This window comes from Rhipicephalus microplus, chromosome 3, assembly GCF_043290135.1.
Source record: "Rhipicephalus microplus isolate Deutch F79 chromosome 3, USDA_Rmic, whole genome shotgun sequence".
In the NCBI taxonomy this organism is placed as follows: Eukaryota; Metazoa; Arthropoda; class Arachnida; order Ixodida; family Ixodidae; genus Rhipicephalus; species Rhipicephalus microplus.
In genome coordinates, this window is record NC_134702.1 from 73,380,704 (window position 1) to 73,393,483 (window position 12,780).

Here is a 12,780-nt window from a genome sequence, read left to right on the forward strand (position 1 = left end):
GCTGTACTATACACACCACCAGCAACAACGAGTCATCCGACGAAGCAAGTCCCGCTTGTCCGGGACCAGTCGCCCTGTTCCGGCTGGTCGCCAAGCGACCTGTCAGATAGCGGCACCCTCGACGCGGTCGGACTCTTGATCGGAATAGGAAGGTCGCGGACCAGAGACTGCCGCAGTGAGCGACATCCTTGTTTGCTGGCTCGCGGGCCGCCATGCACAAGCAGCGGTGCGGGGCGCGTTCACCTTCACCGTCGGCGGAAGCGGCCGCGACGACGGCAGGCCGTCACCTTTTGCATGCACTGACTGGAGCGTAAGGAGAAGTGAGACTGCATTACGGAAGCGTCTAAGGGACGTTATCTTGCAGCAAGTGCACTCGTACGTCGTATTAGACACCTACAAAATCTCATTTAGCGAGATTAAGAGTTCACCTTCACGACCCCCTCATGAAGCATACATTACACGATGGTTTCACAGGCTAAACTTTAAAATAAGGAAAAGCAATTGACTGCAATCATTCTCGCCACCGGCAGTCCATCAGCATGTATAGAACAAACTTACTAATGCTTTGTAAATATGCTTCACTGGTCTCAGACAACACGGCGACATAACGAAGGGACTTTCGTAGCATAAAAAAAAACGTTGAAGAATTCAGCAATATCGCAGGACGTGTAGTGGCCAACAAGTCACAAATGAAAACTTCCCACGCTCGTCGGCCGCAAGAATGCTTCACCGTACTCAATGAAGGTTCTGCACTGCCTTCAAGGGGCGCTATTGCACGGCCTCAATCGGCTGCGAGCCCAATAATTTACTTGGTTTCTTATTGTTACCCGGTGGTGGAAGTCTACACTGCGCATACTATAAGGAACTTACCGCCCACAAGGAGCTTACCACCAACGATGGTTCGCGTGTTGAAGTTTCTGCTTCAAAGGCCGCGATTATTCTCATCTCAAACAGTCGGGACGTTCAAAGGACTTGCGCAGTGTATACACAGACATCAGCAAAGCTGCAGCCGACTTCGCAATCCACTTGTTGCGTACGTATAAACGACGTGGCATCACGCGCCGCCGACGTCTGCGAAGCGTCGTTTCTTGACGACGATGGCGGCACGGACAAAACAGGTGGAGCCGCCACAAAGGGGCCCCGACGTTGCTTTCGCCGTTACGGCAAACGGCGTGTAAGCAAATTGAGATTGTAATTAGTGCTTCCTTTCCATCTCCACGTCAGGGCTCTTCATCTCGAGACAAAAGCACTACGGCAGGAAAGAAAGGGGTGAGCGTTGAATGCTCTCTCTTGTCTGAGCGCGCTGGCTTGACCACCTTGAGTGCTCGCCTGCGATGCGTGAACGCCACGCACCTCGAGACCTCTCGACGGAGTGAGTAGCACAGCCACTGACAAAAGCTGAAGGCCTTGGGCCGTAGGCATTCGGTTTTTCCTATGGGAAGTCTCCAAAGTGCTTGAGCCTGCATAGCTAGAAGAGGAGTTCAGTTGAACGCGACAGGGATGCATAGCGTCAGACTACTATAGCGCTTATCACACACGTGAAAGACTCAAAAACCGTACATGCATGCTGGTGGAAACGTCATTCGAAACACAGTGGGACGACGGAACGCATTATGGCTGGCACGGCACCGGATTGCAGCAAATATCCTGGAAACACGTGGTATCGATCGCTCTAATTTGTCTGTACAATAAATCACATTCGCAGTAAGCCCGAAAATGAAATTTTGAGGCGTGTGCCTTGTTGGCGATGGCAGCATCTATATTCGCCCTTTGCCACAGCGAAGGCACACTCTCTTTGCCGCCGCAGGCATCTTCTTCACTTTCGGATTTGGCTTTCCACTTTCGTCGTCTTAGATTCAGTGTGTTGCCCTGCCGCGGAGGTCTAGCGGCTAAGGTACCCGGCTGCTGACCCGTAGGTCGCGGGATCGAATCCCGGCTGCGGCGGCGCATTTTCGATGGAAGCGAAAATGCTGTAGGCCTGTTTGCTCAGATATGGGTGCACGTTGAAAAAACCCAGGTGGTTGAACTTTCCGGAGCCCTCTACTACGGCGTCTCTCGTAATCATATGGTGGTTTCGGGACGTTAAACCCCAGATATAAATCAATAAACATTCAGCGCGTTGCAAAGACTGCATTGACTCAAACAACGCTGGCACGTCTCACTGGGAAAGCAGGACTGCCTGCCGCCGCGTGCTCACTTGCACTTGCTGGTGGAACGGAAAATGCCGGAAAACAGGTTTTGGCTTATTTTGCACGAAGACACCGTTGTCGCATATACAGCTTAAACTTTACGCGTTAAGAAATACGACCTGATATGTTCGTAGCTAGGTGTATGCCGCTGTCATTCATTAAGAGACACCATTTCGTCAATTTCATGCACTAACGTTTTTTTTTATTATTATCGAAATAAACTTATATGAATGAGTTGCCTTCATTTCTTGACAACGGCTATTCCCTTCCGCATGCCTAAACGAAAGAAAATAATAAAACTTCAAAAATGATATAGTGTTGCGCAATCTATTTTGAGCCAGTTCTCAAACGCCACATTGACTTTATGCCGCACATAAATGTGCAGGGCTGCCTCGTCACCTCTAAGTGTCGGTTTACCTGAGCATCACAAAGTTCCTGCTAGCCAGCTTGTCGGGCTGAAAGCCGGTCGTCAGGCTCATGTAAACACTACGTGTAGAAACCTGTTTAGAATAACTGCCAGTTGGGCGTGTTGGTAAATGTTCATGATGAAACAAGCGCAGAAATACACACACTCAGAGAGGACACAGACAAGCGCTTACTAGCAACTGAAAATTTCATCTGGAAGCGAACACTAATAAATACATCACACGCATGTACGTCATTCCTGACTTCCCCAGTCATCACCAACAACGTGATATAACAAAACATGCACGCGCCCACAACCGGAAACGAACAGGTGTCAAGAACTAAGAAAAGAAAATGTAAAAACAAAACAAAAAACAAAAAACAGAAAAACCAAAGAAACAAAAAAACAAAAACGTAACACAGAGAAAAACGCTGGGTTATGTGACGTCCAAAAAAGCGAATTCCGCATCTGTTAGTAGAACTGACAGATGATGGGTGTATTTTTGCGCTTGTTTCATCAAGAAACCTGTTACCGCCACCCACCTGCAGGGGATAAATTTACTGGCACAATTTGCTTAACACGATGTGTGCATTTAAATTGGGCCTGCAGTTGTGGGACGGGTTGGATCGGCTTCTGTCACCACCCGTTCGCGCCGAGTTCCAGTAAGCGAGAGTAAATTGAGAGTACGACTAGTCCGTTGATATTTGAAAGAACGCCGAGTAGAACATTCCTGCCTCTTCGACGAGACTGAGTTTAGAGTCAGCGAGAATAATGATGGCATTGATGACCACCGTAATTCAGGCAGCAAATATTTCTTGGTCTTCTTCATCTACGTTTGCTCGTGCAAACGTAGGTGAAGAATTCAACTATGCCAGTGAGATATAGCGATGCGTGAAACAGCCGAGGCATTTTTCATTAGATCCAATAACAAGTGCATGAGTCATCCATATATCACTCTCCAAGGTGAAAAAAAAAATAACTACTTGTTAGACAAGGCATGAATCATGTGTTGCAACACATGTGTACATGCACACAGTTTTCATGACTCATTATTTCCTATAGATGTTCTTTCCTTTTCCAAATAAACTTCAATTGTGAGTTCAGAGCACGTCCCTACTCTGTCCGTATCTAACCCGTTGCGCTGTAACTTATTTTACGATCAACTATAGAAAATCGGCGTGTGTACGGCACGCAGGCATTCCGTAAACGCCAGCTTTCTGCCGTATGCCTTCGACATCATCAATGTATGCCTGCTGAAATTGCGTATACGGCTGGCGTACCTGTCATACGCTTTTGTGGGAAAACGATGACGCTCCAACAAAGACAAGGCATGCTTTCTTTTTTACACTTCCAAACACGGCATGCATATAGTGAAGGCATTCCACCATAGCTCCTCCCTTCAGTTAGGAAAACACTCCAGCCGAGGATTTCTGGATACAAAATAACTCTTTCGCAAGCCCCGAGCGTGTCTCTATTGTAAGGTTGTTTGGATTTCAATCCACAATCTCTAAAACGCAGCTGGAAGTACAAGAACGAACAAGTTTGAGAACGGCCGATATCTTGGTGCCGCTCATATAGTGCTCATAATACAGCGGCCTTGACGAGTTTTGTGTAAGGTCACTGGACGTCCCTGACGTGTGGCGGCTATTTTTCTTATTTTTACATAAATATATACGTATAATGAGCCTAATGGATGCGTGAGGCACGAACTAGCTTACAGATATGCACAAACTGCGTACACGTATATAACACACGTATGGCCGACGCTCGCACATTTATAGTATGTCGACAGGCTGCATTCGTGTCCGTCGAAAGGCGTGATAGCCGACGGGTGTAACATGCACGATCCGTGACTGAGGGAGGAAAAATAGCACTGATCGTAGCGCGCTATACACGGATCGTATCGACACAGCGGACTACCGAAATCGTTCTTTCGCACGGACGCGGTTGCATTGCTTCAGCGGCTTGATGCTATGGAAAAAAGCAGTCGCTGCATGAATCAATGCAGCTATTATCCTCTATTAAGGAACCACTGACGAGTCAGTGAGCGTGGCGTTTAACGGCATTTGATGGTGCGTGTGCTGGCGGAAGGAACGCGCTCATATCTGAACGCAGCTATAATACTGTAGACCGCTTCCTGCATTGTGGTATATACATCACTGTTTATGCCAGATGTGATGATTGTGGTATATAAGAACTCTGTTGGGATGTATCCTAACGCAGCGTAGCCTTAATAGACTGCATGACAGGAGCGCAATCGAGTAAGGAAGAATATCGACTTACCCGCACCAACGAATGCGCATGCAGTGCTTTGGGATGTTACCAAGAATGGAAACATAAATTATTAACACCGTCACGAGTGCAAGCGGGCTGCTTGGGTTATTGCTGTATGTGCGATAATTGTTCGTATAGCTAGCTGTACACCCTTCCGCGTGACAAGCGAGATATCGAGGATTAGGGTTGTCGTGTTTAATCGATTGGAAAGAAACAGAAGAGCATCAAGTTGCGACGTGCTTGAAAGGCTGATAAGATATCTATCCCTTGTTAGGGCGAACTTGCTGGTGCTTTTTTCATTTCTGTTTACCACAACCTGAGGGCGTGATGAAAAGAGCTCCTATTTTGTAGTGGGCAGCGCGCATGATGCTAATTTGATCTACCTTGTCCCTCTGGGTATAAATTTGTCGTTCTTGGACAAATACGTGGTTGTTAGTTCGCGCCCGTCCTTTGTGTGTTCTATTGGTGCATCCTTTTTTGTGTGTTTGAGCAGTGCGCTGCAGCGTCGACTGTCTACCACGGTAGTAGTCAAGAGCTGGAAACTTTGTTTGCGAATAGCCAACCCTGGCTACGTTGTTCGTGCATGTTACTTGACAGGACGTTGCTAAAACAACTTTCTGCTGCGCTTCCAATGGCCGCCAACATCGCATAACTAAGCACCCGCAACAATTTTCACTCTCCCCACTTTTTTAGAGAATGTGCGTCGGGCAACGTATGATACTCGTTTCAACTGCATAACCTGTCGTCACTTTTACGGTCTCTACGAAGGACGTAGCACGCGTAAACCGCAATTTCCACTGCACCCTTCATCTCCTGAACAATGCATTTTGTTTTCTTCCAAACTCACGCTAGTAAGCGGACCTGGCCGAAGTGTTCTTATCTCATATATCTTCCAGTGGTTAACGCACTCCTTATCATGATGCGTGAATAACAGCTACCGAGGGCGGTGCCTCACAATTAACAATCGCGCACGCACATCTCTCTTCTATAGCAGGCGCCAATTAAGATTACTGGCAGCCTGCCCTGGTCATTTTGTACGTTGAGCATAATGTACGCTAATTGGAGACTCGAGGCAAGTTTCGCTCATTAAATGCAAATTCGCTCGTCCTCTCAAAATCAACTTACGCCTGCACACTGAGCATATATATGCAAATTCAAGCGCACCACACTTAGCCCGCGTTTCCGAAACCAATGGCTTGGTAATTATAGTCTTAACATCACAGACAGGTCGTCGTGCTTTTGTTGAGTGCTGGTTGTGCTGACCCAATCATTCGTTTTAGAGGGCATGTTGCAGTTTTCCCGATAACGGTCTCTGAAACGTTCCTGAAAACAATGTCGTATGTGGCATGCAGCTCTTCTAATCAGATTATAGATATGGTAGCCGTTGCACTACTTCGAACACATTGAAATTACTTTATGAAAGGGATCGCAATTTTTCCGATTCGTACAATAAACAGTGTTGTTACATATTCTGCGCATTCATATAATCCGTCCGATAACGCGATATGCCTGCCAAGTTAATGTAACGATTGCTGTCACGCTCATCGCTAATATCCAGCTTATGTTTGTCACACCATGCAGTTACAATGTGAACGTGTTTTGATACGAATAGCACAGTCTTGTCATATTTCTAAGCAACGACTTGCGTATTGTATATATATATATATATATATATATATATATATATATATATATATATATATATATATATATATATATATATATATATATATATATATATCGACACCATATAGCTGGAAGGTTATATCGGAGGTATACCTCTTAGAAATACGGGGTTTGGCGCAGTTGAATTCTTTCGTTGGCACGCATATTTATAACAGCCAAGTACCAACATGGGCCGACGCTCTTAAAATATGGGCCATTTTTTTCAGCAATAGTTTCATAATTAACCTAAATCGATCCCGATTATAACTGTCTTACAGGTACATATCAACGATGGAAATCTGGGGCATGCATCCTATTTGAAATTTCATTGTGCGATACGGGCGTACTCTGAAGACTTTTGTGGCAGGAGTTGAACTATACATTATGCATGTTCTTGCGTGCATTTCTATGTTTGAGTGTACGTATACACATGCAAAAGTGAAAAATTCGGGGAAGGGGGTCCAAACCTGTCCATCTCCTACTCCCTTCTCTGTACGCGAGTGCTGTGCGTTTCCCTTCAGCCACGTTCACGTTCCCTTCTTTTCGATCAACGCAGGTGACGAGAACCGCTACCGGTTGTACCCGGGTGACGGCAAGAGCTACATCAAGCACCTGGGTCCCGTGGCGCCCATAGGCATCATCACAAACTACAAGCGCTCATCGACCAACTACGGCCGCGTGACCAAGACCCGGCCTGGTCGCACCAGTTCTTCGAGAGCTAGCGACCGGCCCCGGATTCCGGGCCTGCCGCCGCCCACTTACATGGTTCCGGGCATCTACAACGTTGACTGCGTGCTCGACAAGGCGGCCTACTTGCGGAGCTGCGCCGTCCAGCTGCAGCACCAGCAACACTTGCAACAGCAGCAGCTGCAGCAGCAGTCGCCCGAAAGTCCGGGATCGCCGCTAAAACGGCCCCTGGAAGACGCTGGGAGCTGCTGTTCCATCGACTCGGCGGTCAAGGTCCACATACCAGCCGTCGACTACGATTCCGAGAAGTCACGACCCGATGACGACGAGCGGCGCCACCAGGTGGCCATGCTGACGCCTCAAGACCTACCCGCGTGGATCCAGCAGGCCCAGGAAGAGGACCACATATACGCGACGCTGTCCGACACACTCAGCCTTAGGTGAGAATGTAACTCGCGCTATCGAAGTGAAAGTAAACGCCATGTTTTTTTTTCGTTCATAGAATACGCTCTCAGCAAGGTGCATAGGTTTCATTAGGAAAACTTCAATTGTCCAGCGAAGAGCAAACGCTCGATGCGTTTGTTTAGACCAAGATGTTTACTAACCTTATCACAGTTGCATAGTCAACCTATATGCTGACTGTTGGTGTTATGATGCAAAAACTTTTTTTTCTGCGCAGAAAAAATACTGCATGTCGTGGTACGATTACGTGTTCATTCGTGTAACCTACATCTAAGCTGGCTAGTCAATCAGGTGGCAATAAAATAAATAAGTGGTTATTGGCTTTAACTGCGAAGAGAGAGTGGTGCATCAAATACGCTCGTTATCCAAATGAACCAGCGTATGTCACCTATACATGAGTGCTTACTGTGAGAACTTGAGTTTTAGACAGTTTTTACAGAACAGGTACGCATGAAGCATTGGAGCTAAGCAATCTCGCATTGTTGCAGGTCCACCGTAGCCGGCGAGAGCTGCGCCACGCTCAGTGCTCCCGAGGAAGAGTCCGATTCGGACGACGCCGGCTCTTTCACGACGGATGCCAACGACGACTTCGAGTTCCACGACACCCGGCCATGCGGCGGTGAGGTGCGCATGCGGCCTTCGACCGGCTCGGACGTCGCGTATGCTACGTACGGCGTGGTTCAGCACCATCCTTCAAACGACAACAATGGCGGTGGAGGTTACGGACGCATCCAGAAACCCACGGAACCACCGCCGTACCAGGAGTCCTGTTGCAATATCGCGGGTTCCCGTAACGCTTCGTACTCGATGAACGACCTCGACCTGATCGACAAGATGGAGGACGGTGACGACGACCAAGCGGGAGATGGCTTTCGGGCACCATGGCGACAGCCCAGGAGCGAGTCACTCATGTCTCTGTACAATCCGCCCGCTGAACAGGAACCCGAAGTCGTGCTGGTCGAGGACGTTCTGGTCAAGGATCCGGCAACCACGGGCGACCCTTATAGTCTGGGCCAGAAGGTCATGGAGGCCATCATGAAAAACGGACGTTCATCGTTCGTCATTCGCAGGAATTATGTGCGCAAGGCCAAGAAGAGGATCGGCCTGAAGAAGCACAAGCTCGTCTTCGACTGCGAAGGCATCGACGATGGTTTCACGGCCGTCCGCAGGTTTCCTTTCCAGCAGCATCGGCTTGGCGGCATTAACGCTATCCGCAGGATCGGCAGCCCCACCAGCCAGTGGCACGTGCCCGCAGGACCTGCCGGGAGGCTGACGGTCATTTCCGAGTTTATTTAGGTGTACATATGTATTGATGCTAGCCCCTGTCTGGGCCCTTTGACGTAAGCGGAGTACGCGATGCCGCGGTGTACAGCGGTGGCCAGATTGTGTACATAACGCTGCCACTCGTCTCTTTCGATAAGTGTCAAACAAGCGGCCCCCAGAGCTCCTGAAGACGAAGTGCTCCTCGGCACAAATTCATTTTGATTAATGATCGAAAGCTGGATCGAGGACTCCTGTAGACTGGTCCCTGCACTATGACTCAAGTGATTAAAACGTCAACGTCTTCTAAGAAGTACAGGAAATACCTTATCATGCAAGTGAAAAAGCCGCGAGCAAAGTTAAGTCTTGGAAAGACTTGACGGTGCGTGCTGTCAGTAATCATCGCTGCGTCTGGTCTCTATAGCTATTAGCTATAGGAACCAGACGCAGTAGTGATTACTGATAGCGTGCACCGCTGGGTCATGTAGTTGTAACAGCAAGGAGAGGAAAAACAAAATGCTTGGTGACAGCTAAAGCAGACGTGTATAGTCGATCGATGTTTGCTATGGCATCGAAGGCAGTTCTTTGCAAATCACCTAGATTATCAGTCTATTTTCTTACCTCAGGACAATCATCCTCTCTCCAAGGCTACGTTCCACCTTTCGTCAACCGCACTGAACATCAATGTTTTTCACAGTGTACAATAGGTTGCGCGAGATGATACGTTTCCGACGTAGTCCCACTTGAGCATTTTGCGAAGAGAGTGAAGTGACAGGCCCCTCTGTAAACAAACTGAACTTATACCTGATTCTGGTCGACTAACCTGCCGACCAATATTTATTACCCAGCCGTAAGCATCTCCCCTCTATCAGCCAAACAGTGTTCATGGATAGCTTTAGTCATGCTGAGTGCCCAATTACCAAAATATGTGACGTCTACACTCCGCACAGTTTTTTCTGGCAATAAAGTTCAGATCATTCGGTGTTCCTTATACAACTATACATAAGTGACTGTGCTAGGGAACTGAAGTTTAGATATGCAGGCTTCATGGTTTGCTCGTTTTTCAGCAATAATGTCTTGATGAGTTTCCTATGACAATTCCTCTAAAAAACGAAACAAGTCGCATTAATGTATGTTCACGTTGTCGCTCCATGTTTACAAGTCAGCACCTTCTAACTCTTTTCACAGAAAGCAACTATTTAGACTATTGTTATGTCTACACTCACTGCTTTTGAATCAGACTGCCAAGACGTATACGTCATGCATGCAGTCGTGGTCGCGTTACAGTCTGGCTAGGAGCATCACAAATAGCTGCTTCGTTCGAAGTCGCAACGTTCCACTTAGCACTGACCGCATTAAAAGGCCAAAACGAGTGCTCCAGGGGCCAGCGAGAAGTACAGGTAACCCTAATAGTAAAATCATGTTGAATCATGCAACGTACAGTACGAGAATAGCTCACCTTAGTTGCGCCAAACGTAAGGAAACACTAGAAAGCTCGGTTATGTCATGCCGTGCATGTGCTGCGTACATCGTTTACAGTGCGCGGTTACTCAACCGCGTGCCCGCAGTGCATTCATCGCTCGTAGTAAACCCACCCAATGCATCATAACCAATACAATTTAACTGCTATCGACAAGCACTTAGCTCACATTTAACGCAGCTAAGAGAGAGAGAGAGAGAGAGAGAGAGAGAGAGAGAGATGCCGTATATATATATTTTGTGCTTTCTATGCGAGTAACAATTTCAGCCATCACTGTAAATATACACATCGTGACCTGAATAGAGCACACAGCTCTCGCGCCATTTACTAATCGCCACTGTGCCTGTAGGTGAACGCATTTGGAAGCTTCGTGCGGATAGTATACGTATAGTATGCAGCCATGCGTAACGTGCGCTACTAACCAATCTTTCGTAACACGGCTTTCTTACATTGTATAGCGTGTGCGATTCCGTGTCTGAGCCTGCGCGTGAAAGGTGTTCAAAGTATGGTCTTAGTGGCGAGCTAACGAACATGACGTCATTTAAACTGCACTGCAAGTTCGGTCGTCTCGAGGAGTGCTGTGGCGAAGTGGCCAAACTGTCTTGATGACTCGTTATTTGAATATTTCGAAAAGAGAATCACAGTGTCGTTTGGCGTCATTTTATTTTCTCTTTCCCCTAGAAGAAGTGCTTTATGTAACCAGCGTCCCACTGGGAGCGCAGCCACATGACATCGCAGTTTTCTTTTTGCGAACAAAATGAACTTGCAGTTAACGTCACTCGTGTCTCTGATTACACCTTCGAAATGAGTCTAATCGGCAATCCGTTAAGCTTCCTCGTCGACACAGGCGTTTATTTATTTACTGGCAGTGAGTTCCGAGTACGCCGCTGTATTGTCTTTAAGGTGTGTCGGCACACCGTCAATCCTACCGTCAATCCGGCACACCGTCAAGACTAAGCATAAAAGCGATGCGCAAGGGGAACATGTGTTCGAGATAAACGCAACGCTTCACACACCATCTATTAACGCTGGTTAACTATTTTATTATCTCTGTGATCGGGTAACCTTATTGAGAGTGCACCTAGGAAGAAGATTCGGTCGCCCTTATGTCTCCAACTTGCGAGTTCAACTTCTTGGTCAGCGAGTCCTTGATCGTTGATTCGTATACCTTACCTTTTTTTTCTGAAAAAAAAAAGCAAGAAAGACGTACTCTCGCCGCTCACCCTGTAACGCGGACGTCGTTGGCCATGGAGGAAGAAGGCCGAACACCCGCACTATGGGTTGATTGAACCGGCATAGGAAAAGGGGAGGGGGCGTAGTCGTCCTCCCGTCGTCGCTTCGTTCGACGTGTTCACGCATGACTGCCTCGCGCCTCCGAACAATAGCACGCTATGGTGCGCCGCGTCTCCTGTTCTGCTGTGTTTTGTGTGTTCATCTCCGAGATTGCCCGCAACCTCTTCCTTTAACCTCCTCCTTGATCCCATCCACCTTCCAAGTTGTTTACTGTGCTAACGAACTGCCGGTGTTGGAGTACGCTCCGTAAACCATCATGTGCCTCGTGACCAAATATGTGAAGCGGAGACTACAAACGGAAGGAAGAGCGAGATTCGACAGCGACGTCATCGAGGAAGTGCCTAAAACGAGCCCACGACGATACCTGTGTTTTGTTTTGTTTTACGTGAATTTTCTAATATATTTTTTTCTGTTGTGTCTTCGTGTGCTTCCCTGTATAGGCGAGGATGGTCTGCGTCTTCCAAAAGACTTGTTGCTGTTTGTAGGCATTTTTTTATTCTTTTCTTCAGTACATTTTTTTTCACGACGCACTCAAGATACGCGGGTGTGACGGGTGTGCCGTATTCGGTGTCGTCGTTTGTTTAGTATACCCTCGTCGGCTATGCTGACGGCCACCGACGAAGTCACACACACACGCATACACCTCACCTTGTTGGCGAGAAGATGAATAAATGCGATTACATGTGAACACCGGAATTGTACGTGTGTCAATTCGGGGACGACGTTCATGTCACCGCTTCTGCGTTGACGAACGTTTGAACATCGTGACACGATAATCCTATACTAGATTCGTGCACTCCACTGTTCAAGATGGGCACAAGTTATGACATGTTGGGCAATACAGCGACAGCGACGTAGAGTTATTATAAAGGTGTCTTAGTGAAAACAACGCGAGGCCAGTATCAAGGCGCGTGACCAGAGGAACAGCGCTGAGTTGTAAGTCAACGCTGGTCCTTCTCGCTGCGTGCCTTGCTTCGTCTCTTTTTGTATATTTTGTGCTAAGACACGAGTTCATTTTGAACCACTTGCGGCGTATACCAAAATTATACTCCTTAAGTTTTTTT

At 47.5% G+C, this 12,780-nt stretch overlaps 1 protein-coding gene across 1 annotated transcript in view; it reads left to right on the plus strand.

Annotated features, from left to right (window-relative positions):
• The window catches only part of LOC119173502 (uncharacterized), a 172,661-nt gene extending 160,255 nt beyond the window's left edge, over positions 1-12,406 (plus strand). Inside the window, exons 3-4 of the mRNA XM_037424302.2 lie at positions 7,091-7,661; positions 8,172-12,406. Coding sequence (XP_037280199.2) covers positions 7,091-7,661; positions 8,172-8,979 — 1,379 coding nt within the window. The 3' untranslated portion in view covers positions 8,980-12,406. The remainder of the gene's footprint in view (positions 1-7,090; positions 7,662-8,171) is intronic.
• Positions 12,407-12,780: the final 374 nt, after the last annotated feature.